Source organism: Pezoporus flaviventris, unplaced genomic scaffold, assembly GCF_033815535.1.
Source record: "Pezoporus flaviventris isolate CSIRO_AGI_PZ_B2104156 unplaced genomic scaffold, CSIRO_AGI_Pfla_v1 ptg000090l, whole genome shotgun sequence".
Lineage (NCBI taxonomy): Eukaryota > Metazoa > Chordata > Aves > Psittaciformes > Psittacidae > Pezoporus > Pezoporus flaviventris.
In genome coordinates this window covers 1,612,299-1,633,674 of record NW_026892638.1, presented here as the reverse complement: position 1 = coordinate 1,633,674, position 21,376 = coordinate 1,612,299, and the positions used below count along the sequence as shown (strand labels likewise).

The following is a 21,376-nucleotide window of genomic DNA, read 5'->3' as shown; positions in this document are numbered from 1 at the left end:
AAGGAAGGTTTCAAAAGACTGTTCTTCTAGTACAGCCTTGTAATTGCAAAGCAGCTGAACCAGATATGCAACCACAATTTGCTGCTTTGCAGATTCTTATCTTGCAGATACCTGTAATGAGAAGTGATGCAAATCCTTTTCACAGAAGTGAGCATTAAGTGCACCTTAATATGCCATTAGGACTGTGTATTTACTGGAGTTAAGTAAAGCTCCTGAAGTTTACTTACTTCAGTGTAAGTCTCAAGTCATACCCCTGTAAGTGAAATAACTACAGTTTTGGCAGTCTGTATCTTGACTTGTCTTCAGTTGAAAAAAATACCATTAAAAAGCATTTTAAACTATACAACTGTAAGTGCTGCTTCCTATATTGTTAGAAACAAATTTGAACCAGAGTTCAGGACTGGGTGTAACTTCTACCCAAGTTTGCTTTAGCAAGTAAATGGAAAGGGTGTTTCTGCAAATTCAGTAACACCTGTGCAAAAAAATACAAGAAAGGCAGAGTTCTCCTAGGACAGTGATCCCTACCTTCTGCCTTCAATTTTTTTTGTTGACCTTTAGAAATAAGTGATTTAAGCTGTAATGGCTCTGAATTGCTATGTGTAAAAAGTTCTGATTTACAATTATCTTGTTACATAGAAAAGTGGCAAATGATAAGATACTTTGAAATAAAAAGACAGTTTGCTTTTTATTTAAATAACATAATAGTGTCATAGCTTTATTTTCCCTCAGGTTTAGAATGTAAAGAAACTGGTAACTCCATGGTTTCAGTATTTCACAGTGAAGAATCCCCATTTCTAATGAAAGCTAAAAACCATAATTTTAACTCCAACAAGAATGTCATGTAGCTTTATTCTAAAAGTGAAAATCTTAAGTCTTGGTTCAAATACCAAACTGCATGTACATATATATATATATTCATACCCCAGAGGCACTTCAGGCTCTAACAAGAAGTCTTTGCAGCAGTTACTATCCCCTTGCTTCATGGGCACAATATCCAACAAACACAGGTTCAGCTGATATCCCACGGCTGTTAAAATAAAGTGGAATATGTATTATTATATTCAAACAACTGGCTGATTGTGTAGGAAGGAAGAGAGATACTGGCACTCTATTTTAATCTTTGTATAAACAAAACTACTTCCAAGAAATAACAGATGGCCTATTTAGAGCATGAAAAAGGGCCCTATTCTACTGTTTATTGTACTTCACTTATGTACAGTTCTGTTTCAATCAGATGTACCAGGACATTAGAAAACAGGTTGAAAAGCTTAAATTCAGCAGCTAGTTGTGGCCGTGTTCCGCAAAGTGTATTGATTTCACTGAGAAGTCATAAGAATGTGAAAATATGAATTCAGTGACATTTGAAATTTCTGCAGACCCTACCTATAATGTTTCCTTCATATGTGGCTCTAATTACATAATTTGCATTCATTTTCAGAGGGAGGCAGTTTTGGTGAACATCATTTTTTCCAGCTACATTATCATAAATTATTCTGTTCTTATGTAGCCTTAAAAAGTAAACAAAAAACCCTGTAGCTTGTGATGGTGCAGTAAGATAGTATAGTGAAAGAACAGGTTTCACAGTTACAGTAACTGTAGTTGAAATTCTAATGAGCTAGACCCCAACTGCTACAGTGTAGGATAATATATGCTGGTGTTTAAATTGCACTTAAGAGTTGCAATGGAAGAAACTGAATAATGAAATAGCTCAGCCTAACGGTTGCTTGCCCAAGGCAAAACACTCTCAGTAAAAGACAAGGTTGTTGCCTAGGCCTCCAGCATGTAAGTCTGCCTTTTTGTTTCCCTTCTCCCATCATCATTTCTCTGCAATTTGGGTTGTTGTCTCCTACAGGAAGCTGAGTTTAGATCAGAATACTGTGAAAACAGTAGCTGGTATTGTTTCAACAGCAGTGGCTTCAGACTTGGATAGGCAGAGCTACTGTTCTTCCTGTGACCATGATCTAGCTGTTACAAAAGTTCCACCTACCCATTCTCTCAGTCCCTGGTCTGCAGCTGCAGAGCAAGACAGAGTTGTTTCTTTCTCTTTTTGAAAGATTCTTTGGACTGCTGCAGTTGCCACAGTCTTTACATGCTGTGTATGAAAATGTCAGTAGAGACACAGTCCTTTGCTCATGCTCTAAGGCTACAACAGCCTGATTAAATAAGCTTTTGAGTTCACACAGTGCTAAGGAAGCCCCATATATATGAAAGGCAACAGAATTGTGGCTCCAAGGAATGCTCATTTCATTGGGGAAAGCAAATGGTTTCTCTAGTGTTTTTCTGGTTCAAAGCCAATATAGAATGAATCCTTTTCAGGAGGACATGTCCTTTTATTAACATAGTCTGTTTATAACAGGAATTGTTCACTGCCAGCAAAGCAGTTTTAGCACCAGGAAGTAGTTTAAGGCAAAAGTATGCAACAAGTACAAGGAGTAGTCCTCAGTCTGCCTCCCCATTCTGCATCTCTCATGCTAGCACTACCAGGACAGCTACAGTCACCTGTATAAGCTTCCTATACAGCAATACCAGTCAAGAAGATGGAGATGCAGCAGTAGTTAACCAGGTCCAGGGACAGTATGGTTTATTTCACTTTAAAATCCTAATCCTAGAGGTACAGCCACCATATACTTCACTGTTCAGCTGGATCAGTGTTTTCTCTAAGCCCCATCAAGACATGCACCATCCTGGTAAGCAGAGTCAGATTTGGACTTAAGACTTAGAAATCACTTCTTTCTACAACTGCATGCATACGAAGACAGCACTAGCAATTATTAACCAGTAACCTGTCTAGGTACTTTTGGGAAAGAACTACAGAGAAGAGTATATTGTGAACCGACTTTTTGAAAAAAAAAAAGAATTTTATCAGGGGCTCCTTCTCCACCCTTTTCAGTCCCTTATATATAGCAGTACATGAAAGAATAGCTCTCCTGTCTTGTGTACTCCTCCCACATACCCTTTAATATAATTTTTGTCTGAAAAAAAAACCACAACAAAACAACAAAACCCTAATCCCGATTATGGTGGTGTTTTTCCTTGAAGGAGACAGAGACGGATTCTAGAATTTCACTGAAGAAAAGGTTCTGAAAATGTTAGTTATGTTAAAACAGGAGCTCTAGACTGTTTTGCATCTGTTCTTCCTCTTCTGTGGATACAAAACCGCCTATGGGATGACATTTACCTAGCCAGATTAGACTGCTAGCTCTCCTCCCTTCCTTTCCAAGCCAGTAGTTTAGGCTTGTACTTGAACTCCATTTTACCTATAAGGTGTGAGAACCAAGCTTTACTATAGCTAGTAATCTTACCGGAGCATGCGGCATCGATGATTAGTCAGTCTTTTATAGGCATCTTCTAAGTCAGTTATATTACTGCTGCTCCAGAGTCTTTCTCCTACAGCACTTGCTCGAGGCCTGTAAAGATACTAAGGTTCAGAGTAGGTGTGGTCTGCAACCAAGAATGGGTTAAAGTTCTTAATACCAGGTCTTGTATATACAGAAGCATCAATATTCATACCTGCTCAGGTTCAGCACAGAGCACTGTTATCACTAACATACAGTCCTGCTGGATTAGTTAACATTTCCTGTAGCTGTCTTTATAAAATCTAATGATAAAGCAGTTCATACCATAATCTTGGTGTGAGGTTAGTTGCATCCACGAATTCCCCCCATAGGCAGGCTTCTCCACCTATTAAAAGCTTTTTCTGTTTTTCAGATCCTGAATTCAAAAGCAGAAAGTTATCATTTCTATTTGCCAAAAAAAAATAGGCATATATCAACAATTTCATTTTCCAATACTGAGAGAGGATTAACGTTCACTTACTTGTTTTATCATATAAAATATCTATCCTGAGCACTAACTTGATGTTCCGGTAGTCTTGTTACTGAATGCAAGAACTACTGGGCCATTTGTCCAGAGAATCAGTTTACATTGTTTGTTGGAAAGGATTTTACCCTTTATCCTCTGAAGACATTCCTCAGCTTTCTGACATTCTTCAGAGATTTCAGTCTTGATTTAAACTGTTCATTCTATCACACACAGCACATTCCTTGAAAAAGCTAAGAAGTCAGGTGTTCTTCCTAATCCGCTTTGAAAGCCTACCTTGCACAAAATGAAACCCCCAGGAAAAGCGTTAAGATGTTTGTATCAGCTTTAGCCAGAGGGAGAGAACACATCTTTTTCTAGAACAGCCCGAGACTCCAGGAGCTTGCTAACTCAGGAATTCACTGTCTGTCTACCAGCCATTTTGCACAACTCTGCCCCTAATGCACGATGCATCTGGCCAACTAGACCAGCTTCCTGCCTCATACAAGCACCAGTGCCAGATTCTTGAGGAAGGTAACACTCCTGTGTTGAGTGGAAATGGAGAGTTGCAGTTTTCATTTTTATTTGAGAATTTTCCAGAGTTCTAGCTGACTTTAAGGTCCTCTGATGGCAGTGTATCAGATCATAGTGACTGCACAACCACTCTAATTAGCCTTACTCTTTCCATTTACACCTTACCAAAGACTTTCATTCATAGAACTTGTATATAAAAAAAAGTAACAAACCAGGGAAGTTAAGTGGTTCGACGCTGTAGTATTTCTTCCAGTCTTGCCCATAACTAATGTAGTCTAAGTACCAGGGAGCTGCCAGGATAGCAGTGAACCCAGCTCCAGTAACACTGCTCAGTTCATGAGCATAGTTGTTTTCCATCCACACTTGAACTACAGTGTCTGGTTTTAGCTAAAAGGTGAAAAAAAAAACAAAAACAAACAACAAAACCCCAAAACATTAAAGACAATCCTAATTGCTGTTATCAGGGAAAAGGATGATGGATTTCAAAACTCTGTATTTTGTTTTGGAGAGGCATATTTTGGAAGTTCCTTTTGTCATTTCTGCCCCCTCCCCCAGTCTAAAGCTGATTAGCTCTTTGCTGGTTTTAAATAGAGTTCACACTAGAGTGAGGCCTAGGTTATACTATAAACAGTTAATGCCCTAAGAGGGTTCCTACATGGACCAGTTATATGATCAGCTCTGAAAAGCTGAGCACCTGATGTTACTAGTGCAGATGCAGAATTACGTGAGGAGGAAAAGAAAAAAAAAAGCAGCTTATAGAAACTTCCCTACCTTTTAGTTTGATGCTCTAAAGCATATTGTGCTACCTCTGTCTACCTTTAAAGCTGGTGTTCCTGTTCTGCCTATTTTACATGTTCAATAAATAATTTTAAGGTAGGCCTCACACCTGGGGACACTTGCTACAGTCAGTAGACTTGCTTTAACTCTAACAGACACAACCATAACTACTTAATAGTCTGCTTCAGAAGCCTCTGACAATATATTGCTGTTATGCAAGAGTATCTTATCTTCCCATCTTACCTGTGCTTTGTTATCAAACACTTCTTGCCAGACTATGTATCCTTTGTTACAGGAGGAAACAATGTCCAAAATCCTAGAATTTAGAAATAAGATCACGTTTGTGAACTTCAATGAAACCGGTACGGGCACACAAAGTAGCAATATAGCCTACCCTAAAGTACATCAGGCCTTTTCCAGCACTGTACAGGGGACCAAGAAAAAAGATATTTTTTCTGGTTTTGGCTTTCTGTGCTCTGCCTCAAAAAGCATGTGGCCCCATGCATAAGGATAGTCTGTACAGTAACACAAACTGATGTTCAGAACTACCAGCAACTCATACACATGTCTAAACACATGTTATTTAAGACCAAGAGAATTAAATGGCTGCAAAAAACTTAGGACTTTTCCTCCCCAATGTACCAACATTACAGCAGATACAGTCTGAGACATCCAATACATCCAGAGTGTGCATAGAACTAGCTTACCTATCCTTGTTGTGTCCCACATTTTAAAGCTGTTAAATTTACACTCAGTGTATTAAAATACAAGAAAGTGGCATAGCAATTTTTGAAAACAATATAGGCTAACCTATGTCAGCTTCAGTATCTGCACCTCAACACCACCCTCAAACAGTGGCTGTGAAAAGCTGAGCAAAAATTAAAAAAACAACATACTTCTGAATATAGTAAGATTCCAGTTTAGCATAGTCAATGCCAAATCCTTGCTTCTTCATGAACTCTTTCACATCAGGGTTAGATTTCCTTAAATAACAACAACAAAACTAATTAATTAAAAGCAGACAGAATAATTTTGTTTTGTTTTAAACCAGATTTCCCAGCCCTTTCCACCTACCTACAGCACACTAGCTGATGCCTTAGGCACACCATTGCCTGGATTGCACAATAGAGCAGCAGGTTGACATGATTTAGGGTTTTTTTTTGAAACAGTTTCATCTTCATCTGAAATACATCCAACAGTCCTCCTTCTCTGGTGGAACTGCTGGAGTGCATGTGCTGAAGCAGCCTCTGGCAGGCTGCTTCAAACTCCTAAGAGCTCTGGGGTTCCTGGTTTCTCTGTGACTTTTTGTGAAGATTGCCAGCAGACCTAGGAACTGAGCAGCTATAGATAGTACCAGGGGATCTGAGGGGGTTACATAAAGCATTTGGGAAAATGCCCCCAAAAGCAAATCAACACTTTTCTGATAAAGCATTTGTCAGAAATTTTCTTTTTAAAAATTAAAGCAATTCCTTAGTGTTCAGGTTTGATGTTTCAAGAGAATATACAAATATTAACAAGATCAATTTGAATACTCATCTAATTAGATCTGCTCCAAATTCTGTATTATTAGTTACTCTAGCAGAGAGACTCTACAATATTCAAACTACGACCACAGTAGTAAAAATCTACAACCAATTGAAGAACCCTATTACTATATGCCATACTACTTATACAAGCACACAAGAGTCAGTCCTGTAATACTTAATGTTAGCAGATTTTCTGGAAGGCAGAACTCAATGGAAAGAACTGCTTTTCCTCTAAAACAAAGCATTTAAATGTTAGTTATCTTATATAGTACTTTTCTATGATGCTAGTTCTCTTTCCTGCCAAGTTAATTTTCATAAAGAAATCCTTTGGAGTACCTGAACCTTTGTGAAGCTACTAGCCAAAGCAAAATTCTGCACAGCATCCTTGCTTGTTGAGGATCACAAGCACTCTGCCTGTAAATACTTACAGAACTAGGAGTGGGGATCTTTGGGTAAAGCAGTGAAAACTGTTTCACACAACTGAGTTCCACAATTGGTCCATTTAGGCAGGTCTAAGAGGCATTATATATATTTACTCTTTGAATTGTCACCGTACCAACAACTGAAGTTCACTTCATCTCCTCCCAAATGAATGTATGCATCTGGAAATACACTGCTGATCTCTTTGAAGAATTTAGTCATGAAGTCATAAGTTGTATTCAAAATCGGATTTACAGGTCCAAAGGACCCAGTTGGCTGTTCTTCATTGTAACAAGGAGTGAGAAGATCTTTTTGACCTAATAGAAACAATTAATAGAGGATATTCAGTTCCATTCAGTACTTTGTATACAAACTTTGCTAGCAGGAAGAGGCAGCTACCTATATTTAAAAGGTTACTATTCATGACTTAAGTGCTCACCTATTCTAAGTATAATCAGTAGAGGTCGGATGAAATAACCTGACAAAAGTTGAAGAACCCTTTAACTTGAAATCAAGACTCTGACTTTCAGATCTGTGATTTAACACACATTAACTTATGGAGCATGTCATTAAACAAAGCTTCTGGATGACTACTTGAATAAAAAACCTTTAATGTATCTAGGAAGGAAGCCAATTAGAAGGAAGCCAAATAAAATGAGTGTGCTCCAGAGGCCTCTCCTCTTTTTATTACTCTGCTTTGTTAACACCTAAGTAGGTGGGAGCTATATGGCTTGAGACAGATGTGCTACCCTGGTCTGCCAGGAATTTACACAAGAAAGGAAGGTTAGACAGAGATCAAAACTAAGCACTGACTCTTGAGTCAAGATATGTGAAGCAACATGAGCCAGGATAACAAAATAGGAAAAAGTTTATTATATGTAGGTTGGAGATTCCGAAGTCCAATTTATTTGGTAAACTGTGGTTCCAGCAGCAGCACTTTCCTGGCTGCTTGTTTCCTACTCTGAGCACGTTTTCCCCAAACAGAGCCCTAGTGGTAGATTGCTTTAACTACCATCCTCACATGCCTTGAGACTTCTCAGGAATAACTTGAATTTAAACGTAGGCAAAGCATAGTTACCCAGGTTCATAGGCAAAACCAAGCCTGGCTCCTGTGCAACATGTTAAAAAAGCTATTCTACAAGAAGCTATCAGGAACAATTGATTTTAGGCAAGGGAGCTGAACCTTACTCTCAATATGAATGTAGAATCTCATGTATCACCAGGCAAGCTGCTGACTTTTCTAAGTGCTCTATAATAGCAAAGACCACATGAGATGAAGTCTTAGAAAGAATGTTCAGCAAATTTAGTTTTTGCCTTGTACCTTTCTTTCTCATTTTAAATTCGTGAGAAAGAGCCTGAGGCATCTTCCAACATTGTAGCCACATCCCCACTGGATGAGCACAAGATTTACCCCATGGTTAAAGCTAAAGCTATCAAGTGCTAGAAAAATCTTCATTATTTCCAGTTTGGTCAAAACCATCTTAGATTAACTGCAGTGAAATCACAGTCAGTGTGCTTTGAATTAAGGCCAAAAAGTGCTTGGTCCTTGAGTACACTTAAACACCACCACTTTCAGGATTCAGTTCTCTATCAAAAGAAGTATTACTCTGAAACCCAGAAGACAGAGTGAAGAGGCATCCAACTTTGCTGTGTGTTTTACACTGGCAGATTACCAGGTTACTAGTAACAGTAACATCAGTACTAGAAACATCATAGAATATATGATAATATAGATCTTATATATGCTATACATCATATATATGATTAATATATGATAATATGATCATACAGAATATATGATAATAGAAACAACTAGTACTAGAAACATCAACCACTTCGAAAGAACCTTTCCAAAGCAGAAATCTTTATACTAGAGACAGCAAATCAGTATTTCTAGCCACTGCCTTATTACTCTAGAGTACTGGATGGGGAAGAACAACAACAGGAAGTCTAAGGCAGACAGGATATTATCTGTGCATCACACACACATCCAGCACAAGAAGTGTCAGCTTTCTCCACTCACCTTAGCTCTTCTAACACATAAATATCATGACCATCACTGAGTCTGGCCCTTGCTTGCCTCTTATCCAGGGCCTTCGAAGCACTTAAAAGGCTGGTTTTCAACATTTTATTTGCTTGCAACACCCCACTTACCACAATCTCTTAACCATTAATACTTTTTTGGACATACCTTTTCCCCAAGATTGCGTGTGTCCTGGGGTATCAAATTCTGGGATAACTCTAATGCCTCTTAACCGGGCATACTCAATCACGAGACGGACATCAGAAGGAGTATAGATGTGATTATAGGAGTATGCTCCCTGTAAACACATTTAGAGGCAGTTTACAGAATGTTATACCAGCAGTTCATAAAATTGGGATTGAAGTGTTATAATTTAGACAACAGAGCAGTTTTACAAGTTGTCCTTTTCTGGTTTATCACACGTGCAACTGCACTTGAGGGAACTTTCCAGTTTACTAGTGAGAAAAACAAAACACAAGCATTAAAGTTAACCCCTTTTCCCACACTAAACCAAATCTCCTGAGGAGGCCATCCTGTCCTCCTTTGCTCACAGTTACTGAAGAAAACAGAAAAGCTAGTTTCTATTCCATCAGACTTTTTGAAAGACACATTTTTCAGTTCTTCTGTACGGAGGCAAATTAGTTTTCCCTTCTACCTCCGCATCATCAATTCTGAAATGTGGGGCCCTTGCTACATGACATGCAAGACTAATGGAAAAATTCCGCCGAGTCGGAAAGAATAGTGTCTTCTTCCAACACCTCTGCTTGTCAGGTTTGATACAGTGACCAATTTAGCATCAGGGCACGTTTGTTTTGTGACTCTGAATTTGAGCATTATTCCATTCCCATGCAGCCAACAAATGTGACAAATGAGCCACTCTGCTACAGTTTGGTGAAACAGATGCTTGCCAAAGAGCCAAACTACATCGTGACTCCTCATGATTAATAGCATCTTAAGCTTCCATTTATCTGGAAACAGTTTCTACAGCTGAGTTACTCAAAAAAGATAACGGTAAACAAGAAGCCTTTCAAGAGACTATTAAGACAAAGGCCACCTCCGTCTCCAGCTGTCAGTGGGGAAAAGGACAGAACTCCACAGCCCTGTACTAGGAAAAATAATGTGCCTGTACCATGCAACATTTACAATTTCAAATTATAAAATTATTCATGGCATCTGCTCAAGCATTACCTACATAATTTTCATGAGGGTCAGACTCCTGCAAGAGTTTTAAAACAGAATCACAAATCTTGTGCTTAGACTCAGTATACTTAATTATTCATGCTTGATCTGGCTACTATTGTACCATGACTGAACAAGAACCTCATGATAGCTTTCAGTAATTAACAAAATCTGCTGTGAATCTGGAAATACGGAGATACATCGCACTGTAAATGTTTTAGAAAACAATCTCTCACTTTTGGACTTTTTGTAGACATGTTTTGTAAAGTTAACTAGATCTCAGACAGGGCAAAAGTACTAATACTGCAGTGGTTCTAAACCTAGAGCTGACAGGAAAATCTCTTACATTTGTTTGAGTGGCAGGAAGTCTACCAGTTAAATAAAAGAACAGAAATCCAAGCAGTGTTCACCACAGCAACTTACTTGCACACCATTACTGCTTGAAGACCTGCAAACACCAAGGATCACTGTCACCAGCAGATTTGCACAAGAAGAGTTAGGAAGGTCATTTACCATGCACCCACCAAGGGAGAGTTGAACACAGTCCAACAGACTCCCGGGTAGGATCTTAAACTTGGATTTGCTGGTTACTGATCCTCTGGTACTGCTTCATTATCAGCCAAAGCGCATGTATTCTGGTAGGCTCTGCATTTTATTTTGATGAAACGTGCCTGATTTCTGCCCTCCCACCCTGCTCCAATGATGTTTACTCACCTTGTCACTTAACTCAGGGAAATAAATGCTCTGGTAAGGGAATGACTGATCATCTACTATATGCCAGTGGAGAACATTGAACTTGTTAAAAGCCATGGCATCCTGTAACAAATAATACAACACAGTCTAGTTAAACACCTCACTCTCACAGAAAACCTATATGAAAATGGTGGTCTTGTCCCAGTATATCCTGCATGCTTAAAGCAACAACAAAAAACCCCAACAAACAAACAAAACCAAAACAAAACCCAAAGAAAAAGCATACCATGTTTCACAAATCCTAGAAGCATACACCAAAATACATGAGCCTGTTTATAGTACTATGGCTCCATTCCTCTGCCGTCTATTTGCACCACTCCTGTCAACAATCATGCTACACTGGCTGGTAGAAGGGGATCTGCTACAAATGCGTATTAATTTTTTCCACTTCAGAACATATCTGGGTAATTCTCTTTGCACCATTTCAACTTACAGAAAAACTTAAACTTTTCTACCTAAAAACTTTGAAACTTGAAAACTAAACAGCATGAGAGAGTTTCCTACTATTTGGTACATCCCTACCCGTTACTGGCTTCTGCAGAATCCATTTCAAATGCATGCAAAATAAAACATGCATTTTCCCTGCAGAAGATAGCATTCCCCTTGTATTTTCAGTCAGACACTGTCAGTACTACCCTTTTTTGAACTTGAAGATAAATGTTAACACACTTATTTTAGAATTATGACTCCAGATGGACAGTTACACATACCCTGATTCATGCAGGTTTATTAGTTATCGCAAGTATTGTGTGCTGCATGCAGACAAAGTACGTTCTCTACATTGCTCATGACTGAGTAATTGCAACACAGTTGCTTCCAATCCCTTGCCACAAAACAATTACTTTTCACCCCTACTCATTCTTTTTTTTTCACCAAACTGTGTTTAAAGAAGTGACAAATCTCTACAAGAACCCCCATCAAATCCAAACAAAGACTTCTATTTTGTCCATTCCCCCAAAATTATCTTGTCTGTTTTATGAGACAGCATAAGTTTTAATTACCAGATGTCTTCATGCATTTCTATCAGATACCATCTTTCCACATAGAAAATTGTATCTCCTAACCTTCACCTCAGCCACACCTTCCTCAAGGACAATGCCCTTCCTGGAAATACAGTACAACAGCTGAACACAAACAAGAACTATACTTGAACTGCTGCCTTAAGCATCTAATTACTACATGTAGTGAAGGGATTACTTCTACTTTTTATTAGGATGGTCTGGATTCAGGCAGGTACAGGTTCAGAACACACACTTGTTCTGAAATCAGCAAAATGACATGAAGTGTAACTCTGGAAAAGTATTAAGTGTCACAGACATAATTTAAGGAAACAAAACAGTAACAACAGTTACAGAAACACAGCAGTGGTTGGTAGTCTCAAAAGTAACGTTATTCTTTGGGCACTGTCTTTTAGAAAAGACCACAAATATTGACACAAGTAACTACTTGACGCTTTGAAGCACCCTCCCCTGCAAATGGAACACTAGGCAAAACACTACCTGCTGAACAGGAGCTGATCTTAAAGGAAAATACAAGTGGTAAACACCCATGGAGGGCCAAGTTCTGAGCATAGTTCAAGGACCTCAGAAATGAAGACTGGTTTTACTTGCACTCTCTTTCTGCCCATCTTAAGCCTGCCCTGTAGAGTTCTGCAACACGAAAGGGAAATTTCTGACACTATTTCATCTTGGAAAAGACAAGACAAGAAATTGCATATTCCAACACTCAAAGGTTTCTTCATTTCAACCCACCAAATAAGCCCTGCAACAAGGGTTTCAACAGCAGAAAAGGGGAATAAAAAACAAAAAGCCCCAAAGCTATGATTACACAAATTTATCACCTTCGCATCAAAGCGGGACCATGCAGTTCTCAGTGTGCTTACTTAAGCTCTTTTTATTTGGGTTTTTGTTTGTCTGTCTGTTGCTTGGTTGTGTTTTTTTTTTCTTTTTGAAGGGACGCAGTGAAAGAAAGCAGTAGCTTTCAGTGAACATTTCCAACTTTCCCCCTCGCTCTGTACTACTGAACTACTGGCTTGATCTTAGCAGTCTAAGAAAGGACTACCAAAACCTGGTTATTGAAAAGATTGGAATTTTCCTGCAGCCACTGGCACTGAAGCTCGGGCTTGCAAGGTCTCCCATGTATTGCTTGGTGATAAGTCAGATGTCTCAAAACATGCTCCCAGGAAATATCTGAGCTGGTTTAGGCAACAGAAAATAAAGAAAGTCCAAGGTACCACAAATCCCAGCCTCCTTTACAGATTTACTAATCCTGAGTCTGCACACCCAACTGCTCTCCAGTGTATGTTCTGACCTTCACTTAGCAAAGTTCAAGCTGTCCTTTTAGAAGTCAGCCAGAGGAGACAGGTTCTGCTTTCACACCAGCTCCAGCTGCTTTCAATGGGCAAAACACAACAAAAAGCATTTATTATTAATGATATAAAATCACCCACTTACCAGGTTTGTGAGAATAGATTTCACTGGTAAATAATGTCTTGAAGAGTCTAGTAAGATTCCTCTATGAGCAAATCTTGGGAAATCGTCGATTTCAGATTCATTGACAAGAAACTACGAGAACAAGATTTAAAAATTAGAACTCCCATTTTATTTTCATCATACTTAATTTTCAGCCTGTTAACAGCTTTCCAAAGTTAATTTTCTGAAAAAAATATTTAATGAACCTAGTAGCTATGCTGTTTCTAGAAAAGCACCTAATAAGGAATGTGGTTGTCTTATCAGGACTGTGGTTTAATAGCTATACTTACACTTCCATAGTCATCTTCATGAACCAACTGACTGAACGTTTCCAAACCTGGGAAATAAGAAAACCAAGAAACGGATCTGGAGTATAACACAGTACTTGTCCTTCAAGTTTTAGTTAAAAACAGGACCATAAATATTTACAGGCATTCAAGCAGCTAGAAAGAATGTAGCTGAGATTGTTTCTCTTCAGCAGTTTCCTTAATTGCTCAAGCACCACAGTTAAATTCTGAAGGGAGAACCATTCAAACTCTACCTTATACACAAATACTGAATATTAGCATTATAGCTCAGATGTTCCAAATCAACACTTGAACAGTATGGAAGTTACTGAGTGTAAGGCAGGAATCTCTGGTGTTGTCAGCATCTATTCCTGTCATCTCTGCAACTGGTGAAGTTTCTAATTGAGCACAAAAAATCTGCTAATTTGGACTAACATTCCAGTAAGCACAGAAGACTGAAACTTCAGAGTTATGGTTTTCTTGGTGACGTGTCCACCATGTTCAATCGTCAGGTGATGTCAAGAATAATTTTTTCACACTGTAGATCAGAGAGCTTTTTAGCACCCATGATTTAATTGGTCTGACTGATTTCAGGCACAGCAAGTGCCTGATAGTGTGCCACTGGATCTGAGATGCCAAGCACCCAGACTGAAGGTGTGACCAACACATGTATGTGCACCCTTCCAGCCTCTCTGCCCAAGCATACTTCCCATGAAGGACTGAATGAGGGCAAGGCTCAGTGGTCAGCTGGGTCTTGTCCACCATGGAGTTTGTATAAACCCAAAACAAATAGCTCTATAGGAAAAGTATCAGCTTACCTCTTAAAGCACCCCATACCTCATCTGCTTTCAGTGTAGCCACAGGCTCAGTTACAGTTAAATGATCTAAAGAAAAGAAAGAAGTTATTCCTCACGAAAGCACAGACTGACAGGATGATGCTAACAGGCATTAGAAATCCTTCAAGTGCCACATCTCCATTTACTTTTTAAATTCTAATCAATGCTGTTTTTAACGGTGATACTGTGCAGCTGTTTTTATGTGCTCCTGAAATAATGCAAGCTACTAGTCAAGAGAGTCAAGAGTTAATCAGTAAAATGATAAAACAAATATGGTGCTTAATAATGGCAATGTCAATGGCACACAGGCCAGAATTCCAGCCAAGTTTAACCTAACTGTCAGTGGTGAGACTGCCACACTGGAGGGAAGGGATGCCATCCAGAGAGACCTCAACAGGCTCAAGAGGTGGGGCAGTGCAAACCTCAAGAAGTTGGGGTGGAGCTTTGAGCAACCTGGTCTAGGCGAAGGTGATCTTGCCCGTAGCAGGGGGATTGGAGCCAGATGATCTCTTAAAGTCCCTTCCAACCCAAAATATTCTGTTATTCAATGGAAGCACAGCAGGTAATAGTTTTGCATTTAAGACGTAGGTGATAAGGGTTGGGTAACTAAGCCAGACCTAATGCAAAGTTTACTTCCTTTACCTTCCTTTTATATGGATTCTGCTTACATAATTTTTTAGAGATATAGCTTGTCATGTAATATTGTTAGGTGCTTTGTATAATGGTCTAATTACAAAGAGGAAAAAAACCCAAACAAAGCCCAAAACAGACCCTACAATCTAACGAGCATATATACAGGGCAGCAAGATCAAGTAAGGTATGTTAAAAGAAGAATGCTATCTGAAGGTGTCCGTAACAGTCCTCCTTTAAGTTCGAGTACTGAAGTACAGTACAAAGGACTGTATGAAAAAAAAAACAACAAAACAACACCAAAATCCAAACCCAAAATGTTTTGGTTTTCCATTTAAAGTGATTCAGTAAATTTTAGAATTTTAGTGAAGAAAGAAATAACTTCTAAATCCATTCTTTTTAAATTACATACATATATATAAAAAAAAAAATTCTATCTACAAATCTATAGGTTTAGATTATTATTTAAACATCAAAGCAATAATAAACAGACCAGAGTTGCACACTCAAAGTGGCAGAGAAAAAAAAATAAGGATTAAATTGCTATTCAGTGATTTATTTGGTCTGCCTCAGAATGAAAGAACAGCTAGATAAGTTATACAGTTAAAACATTTATCTCAGTTACCAGACAAAAGCCATTCAGGGACATGAAGAAAGTACCTCAAGTTTCCATTTTAACCTAAGCACAGATTGCTTATACTGGAATTTCTGGGTGAGAAAGAAAAGAGAACTTAGAAGACTACTGGAATCTCCACAGGTCTTTCTGTGCTAATTTGTAGTTCAATCAGGATTTATTTCTGAGACAGCAGACTTTTTTTCTGTACCTCTAACATATACCTTAAATGAGTGCGGAACAAGTTTTTTAATGACTACTTGAAACTTTTTACATAAACAGGCAAGAAGACAGCAGGGAGAAGGGCAGATAACTTGTACTTTGGTTACATATTCAATATTCTTGCTATAGGATACAGTCACTGGCTCATCCATGCCATCTCTATTAAGAAAAGGAGTCACACACACAGTATCACAGTATGCTAGAGATTGGAAGGGACCTCAAAAGATCATCTAGTCCAATCCCCCTGCAGGAGCAGGAACACCTAGATAATGTTACACAGGAATGTGTCCAGGCGGGTTTTGAATGTCTCCAGGGAAGGAGACTCCACAACCTCCCTGGGCAGCCTGTTCCAGTGTTCTGTCACCCTCACTGAGAAGAAGTTTCTTCTCAAGTTTAAGTGGAACCTCTTGTGTTCCAGTTTGTACCCATTACCCCTTGTCCTATCATTGTCTGCCACTGAGTAGAGCCTGGCTCCATCCTCATGACACTCCCCCTTTATATATTTATAGACACTTACAAGGTCACCCCTCAGTCTCCTCCAAACTAGAGACCCAGCTCCCTCAGTCTTTCCCCATAAGGGAGATGCTCCACTCCCTTAATCATCTTCGTTGCCCTGCGCTGGACTCTCTCCAGCAGCTCCCTGTCCTTCTTGAACTGAGGGGCCCAGAACTGGACACAATATTCCAGATGGGGTCTCACCAGGGCAGAGTAGAGGGAAAGGAGGACCTCTCTCGACCTACTAACCACCCCCCTTCTAATACACCCCAGGATGCCATTGGCCTTCTTGGCCACAAGGGCACAGTGTTGGCTCACGGTCATCCTGTCGTCCACTAGGACCCCCAGGTCCCTCTCCCCTACACTGCTCTCTAACAGGTCGTTTCCCAACCTATACTGGAACCTGGGGTTGTTCCTGCCCAGATGCAGGACTCTACACTTCCCCTTGTTATATTTCATCAAGTTATTCCCTGCCCAACTCTCCAGCCTGTCCAGGTCTCGCTGGATGGCAGCACAGCCTTCTGGCGTGTCAGCCACTCCTCCCAGCTTAGTGTCATCAGCAAACTTGCCGATAGTACACTCAATTCCCTCATCTAAATCATTGATGAATATATTAAATAATACTGGACCCAGTACTGACCCTTGAGGCACTCCACTAGTTACAGGCCTCCAACTAGACTCAGCCCCATAGACTACAACTCTCTGGCTTCTCTCCTTCAGCCAGTTCACAGTCCACCTCACTACCTGATCATCCAGGCCACACTTCCTCAATTTAGCTGTGAGGATGCTGTGGGAGACTGTGTCAAATGCTTTGCTGAAGTCAAGCTAGACCACATCCACCGCTCTGCCATCATCCATCCACCGTGTTATTTCCTCATAAAAGGCTAAGAGATTGGTCAAACATGATTTCCCCCTGGTGAAGCCATGTTGACTGCCCCTCATAACCCTCTTATCCTTGATATGCCTTAAGATGGCACCAAGGATAAGGCGTTCCATCACTTTCCCAGGGATGGAGGTGAGGCTGACTGGTCTATAGTTACCCGGGTCCTCCTTCTTGCCCTTTTTGGAGTGACATTTGCTTTCCTCCAGTCCTCAGGCACCTCTCCCGTTTCCCAAGACTTGGTAAAGATGATGGAGAGTGGTCTAGCAATGACTTCCGCCAGTTCCCTCAGCACCCGCGGGTGCATCCCATCTGGACCCATGGATTTATGGATGTCCAGATTGCTCAACTGGTCTCTAACCCATTCCTCATCGACTAAGGCAAACCGCTCCGTCGACCTGACTTCATCTAAGGTCGAAGGGGTACAGGGCTCTTCAGGACTGCCTGCAGCAGAGTAGACAGAGACAAAGAAGGCATTCAGTAACTCTGGCGTCTCTGTATCTTCTGTCACCAGGGCACCCATCCCGTTCATCAGTGGGCCTACATTGCCTCTGGTGTTAGTTTTGTCTGCCATGTATTTGAAAAAGCTCTTTTTGCTGTCCTTGACCCTTCTCGCCAGGTTTAATTCTAAGGAGGCCTTAGTCATCCTAGCTGCCTTCCTACATCCTCTAGCAGCAGCCTTATATTCCTCCCAAGGGGCCAGCCCCTCCTTCCATGACCTGTAAACTCTCCTCTTCCACTTGAGCATACCCAGCAATTCCCTATTTAGTCACGCAGGTCTCCTGGCCCTCTTCCTTGACTTCCTACGTGTCGGGATGCTCCGATCTTGAGCTCGGAAAAAGCAATCCTTGAATGTCAACCAACTATCTTGGGCCCCTTTACCTTCAAACAGCCTTGCCCATAGGATTTCCCCTAGCAATTGCTTGAAAAGGCCAAAGTTTGCCCTGCTAAAGTCCAGGGTTGCAATTCTACTTGCTATTCTACTAGTCTTACCGCACAAGATCCTGAAGTCCACCATCTCGTGGTCGCTGCAACCAAGGCAGCCCTCAACCCTTACTGCTTCAACCAGACCCTCCTTGTTAGTGAGGATGAGATCCAGCAGCGCTCCTCTCCTGGTCGGCTCATCCACCATTTGCAGGAGGAAGTTATCATCCATACACTGGAGGAACCTCCTGGACTGCGGCTGGGTTGCCGAGTGGTCCTTCCAGCAAACATCAGGGAAGTTAAAATCCCCCACGACGACCACGGCCTGTGACTGTGAGGCCGCTCTCAGCTGCCTGTAGAAGGCCTCGTCAACTTCCTCACCCTGATCCGGTGGTCTGTAACAGACACCCACAACAGTATCTCCCCTGCCAGCCTGCCCCTTAATTCTCACCCACAGACTCTCAACTTGCTCAATCCAGCAAATGACTAATAACTGCATATTTCAGCATATGTCCTCTGAGCAAACAGAAAAGTAAAACCTTGCTGAAGTCTGGAGAGCTCATCTTACTACATGAGGAAAACTCTTATGTTATTTGTAACAGAAAACTCCTTTTCTACAGCAGAGGGAAAAACTGAGTGTTCCGAAGAGTGGAACCTAAAAACCACAGGATCTGACAGATTCTCTAACAGATAAGAAGAACCAGTTTTGCTTAAAGTTCACAAACCTGTTTGAAATTCAATTAGTAGTAGATATAACCAGTATAATAACCAGTGGCAGAAAAATTCTAAAGTGTTAGCAGTTTTGCTGATCTACCTCATTTGCATTGAAATGCACGACAAACTTGCACACAAAACCCAACAACTTGGTTAAATGGACTAAAAAAGATTTAGTAAATTTAAAATCAATACATTCTATTACAAGTCTAGTGGAATTAATCCTGCTACAGATGTATGACCTTAAGATTAAAAGGATTTTTTTTCTACAGATCTGTATCCTGGATACTAAACAACTACCTTGTACAGTACAGAAGATTAACCCAGGACAGAACTAGATGAGTTGAATACATTGATTTCTGAGCTAACCTGCCCAGACCAAAAGAAATACTCAATTTATCCTTATTTCTGTCAAACTTCTTTGGCGACTAGGACTTGATTTTACAGTACTTCTCCAGCCTGGAATTCAGCCACAGAACTAAAGAAGCAGAGCAGAACAAATCCAATATAACCGCCCTGTTTTAAATCCTTTCTTATATCTGCTGATAGAAAGTGTATTTATAACACTACAAGACGAGTATAAAGTTCAACAAGTATTTTCTGGTTTTCCTGACTTAACAGAAATACCATGTACATGAGCCATTGTAGTAGCTTTCAAATATAGTTATTTCTAAGGACAGCAGATTAATAAGTAAATCCGGCCTTCAACACCCTGTACTGAGAGAAGGGATGATCTCCTGACTACAAATAGATCTCACCATACATAACTGGGCAGCGCATGGCAAAATACCTCTGATTCTTAATGACAGCTACTAGGAAGGGTAGCAGCAGGTAAATGAACTGAATCCTAGTTAAACTGCAGAAATCACAGGCTACCCTTCTAACCAGCTTTATGATTCATTGCGGGCTGAGACTCCCACAGCATTAAGAGCAAGACCTGTCTTCCGGTCGGTACTATTGTTAAACGCTCCTGAACGCCACCGTGAGCCTGTGGTTTGCAGTTCCTTAAAAACACCCCATCTGCTGGCTTCTACACCGGACACGACTGGGGCACAAGCGCTGACGATGCGAGCAGTGGAAGGAGATCGACAAGCGGTGTCCTCCTGTGCGGGGTACTCACAGGCCTCGCTGGAGCCGAGGTGCGGGTAACTGTGACAGCCGGAGCGCTGGGACTCGATCACCACCTGCAGCTGCAACAGCTCGGGCTCCGCTCGGCCGCCGAGCGGCCCGCGGCTCCGCTTCCGCCAGCGGGACTGTCCGAACATGTACTCGTAGTACCTGCCGGGGAAGCACAGGCGCCGCGGGAAACCCGAGGTAACAGCTCCCGCCGCCGGACCGCCGCCTGCAGCCCCCCACCCCGCATCCCGCCGCCACTCACCTGCGGAAGGCATCCTGCAGCAGACCGCAGGCCGGCCCCGCCGAGGAGCCGGCGCCGTGCAGCAGCTGGAAGCGGTCTGGGGCCAGCTGCAGCTGACGGCGCGAGGTGCGGACCCACTGCGGAAGCGGCCACAGCGAGTCCTCGGGGCCAGCGCCCGAAGCGTCCCCCCACTCGGCCGCTTCTAGCCCGGGCTCGGCCCGCGGGGCGCCGTGGCGAAGGCTGGTACTCACCAGCACTGCGGACACGAGGAAGAGCCCCATCAACAGCCCGGCCAAACCCATGGCTCTGCCCATAGCACCACAGCAGCGGCGGCTCCTCCAGCAGCGGCCACAGACTCGAAAGGAAGCTCGGCCCCTCCTCCGCCAGCACGGGGCAGAAGGGGGCGGGCTTTGCGAGCCACGGCTGCCCCCGGCGAAGTACCTGCCGCCGGAGCGGGGCCGGCCCTCGGGGGGTCTCGTCGCTCAGGGACACAGTTCGGTCCTCGCGTGAAACCGCCCGGGGAGCAGCGAGAGAGCGGCGCTGGGCCCGAAATTCTGAGCGGTTTCATTTCTGTGTGGAGAGGTCGCTACGCTCTCGTGAAGGGGAAATCAACACATCTCTTGTACTGATACAAATTCAGGCTCGGGAGAAATCACTTTTAAACAGGCTGCAGACTGTGTTATAAGCTATAGCATGGATAAACAGAAGTCTGAGTTGCAGTGAAGTATTTCCAACTTTAACCAAGCAAACTAGGTGTTTTGATATCTCAATTCAAATTTTGGAAAGCTATTGTGAAGTGTTCAGAAGGCAAATCAAGCTTTTGAAAGCTAGAAGGCACAGTGGGGAGGAATTCAGGCTTTAGGCCAGCTCTAACTGAACGATTAATGCAAACTCTGAGGTGTCATGGCTGTGGCTTTGGCTGATGCACCAGTTCAAC

At 41.6% G+C, this 21,376-nt stretch overlaps 1 protein-coding gene across 2 annotated transcripts; it reads right to left on the bottom strand.

The window, feature by feature from the left end:
- Positions 1 to 830: 830 nt before the first annotated feature.
- HEXB (hexosaminidase subunit beta) lies at positions 831 to 20,776 on the bottom strand. 2 transcript variants are annotated; one of them, XM_061475787.1, is made up of 13 exons: positions 20,461 to 20,619; positions 14,587 to 14,652; positions 13,772 to 13,818; positions 13,464 to 13,574; positions 10,972 to 11,073; positions 9,247 to 9,376; positions 7,192 to 7,372; positions 6,006 to 6,092; positions 5,353 to 5,425; positions 4,545 to 4,719; positions 3,621 to 3,711; positions 3,303 to 3,407; positions 831 to 1,027 (listed from the first exon to the last, which is right to left on the bottom strand). In XM_061475787.1, exons 1-13 carry the CDS (start codon positions 20,471 to 20,473, stop codon positions 967 to 969), a joined length of 1,242 nt encoding a protein of 413 aa, XP_061331771.1. In that variant the 5' UTR covers positions 20,474 to 20,619; the 3' UTR covers positions 831 to 966. The 2 variants fall into 2 exon arrangements, 1 of the variants encoding a protein (XP_061331771.1); XR_009747295.1 differs by lacking the exons at positions 831 to 1,027; positions 4,545 to 4,719 and adding an exon at positions 20,203 to 20,360 and having other exon boundaries at positions 20,461 to 20,776.
- Positions 20,777 to 21,376: the final 600 nt, after the last annotated feature.

What these genes read in the sequence shown, in the direction of transcription:
- HEXB (XM_061475787.1), bottom strand. An exon ending in GGTATGGGGTGCTTTAAGAG is followed by an intron (nt 13,819 to 14,586) that starts GTAAGCTGATAC and finishes CTTATTTCCCAG; the next exon opens with GTTTGGAAACGTTCAGTCAG. An exon ending in CGAACCACTTAACTTCCCTG is followed by an intron (nt 3,712 to 4,544) that starts GTTTGTTACTTT and finishes TTTTGAATTCAG; the next exon opens with GATCTGAAAAACAGAAAAAG.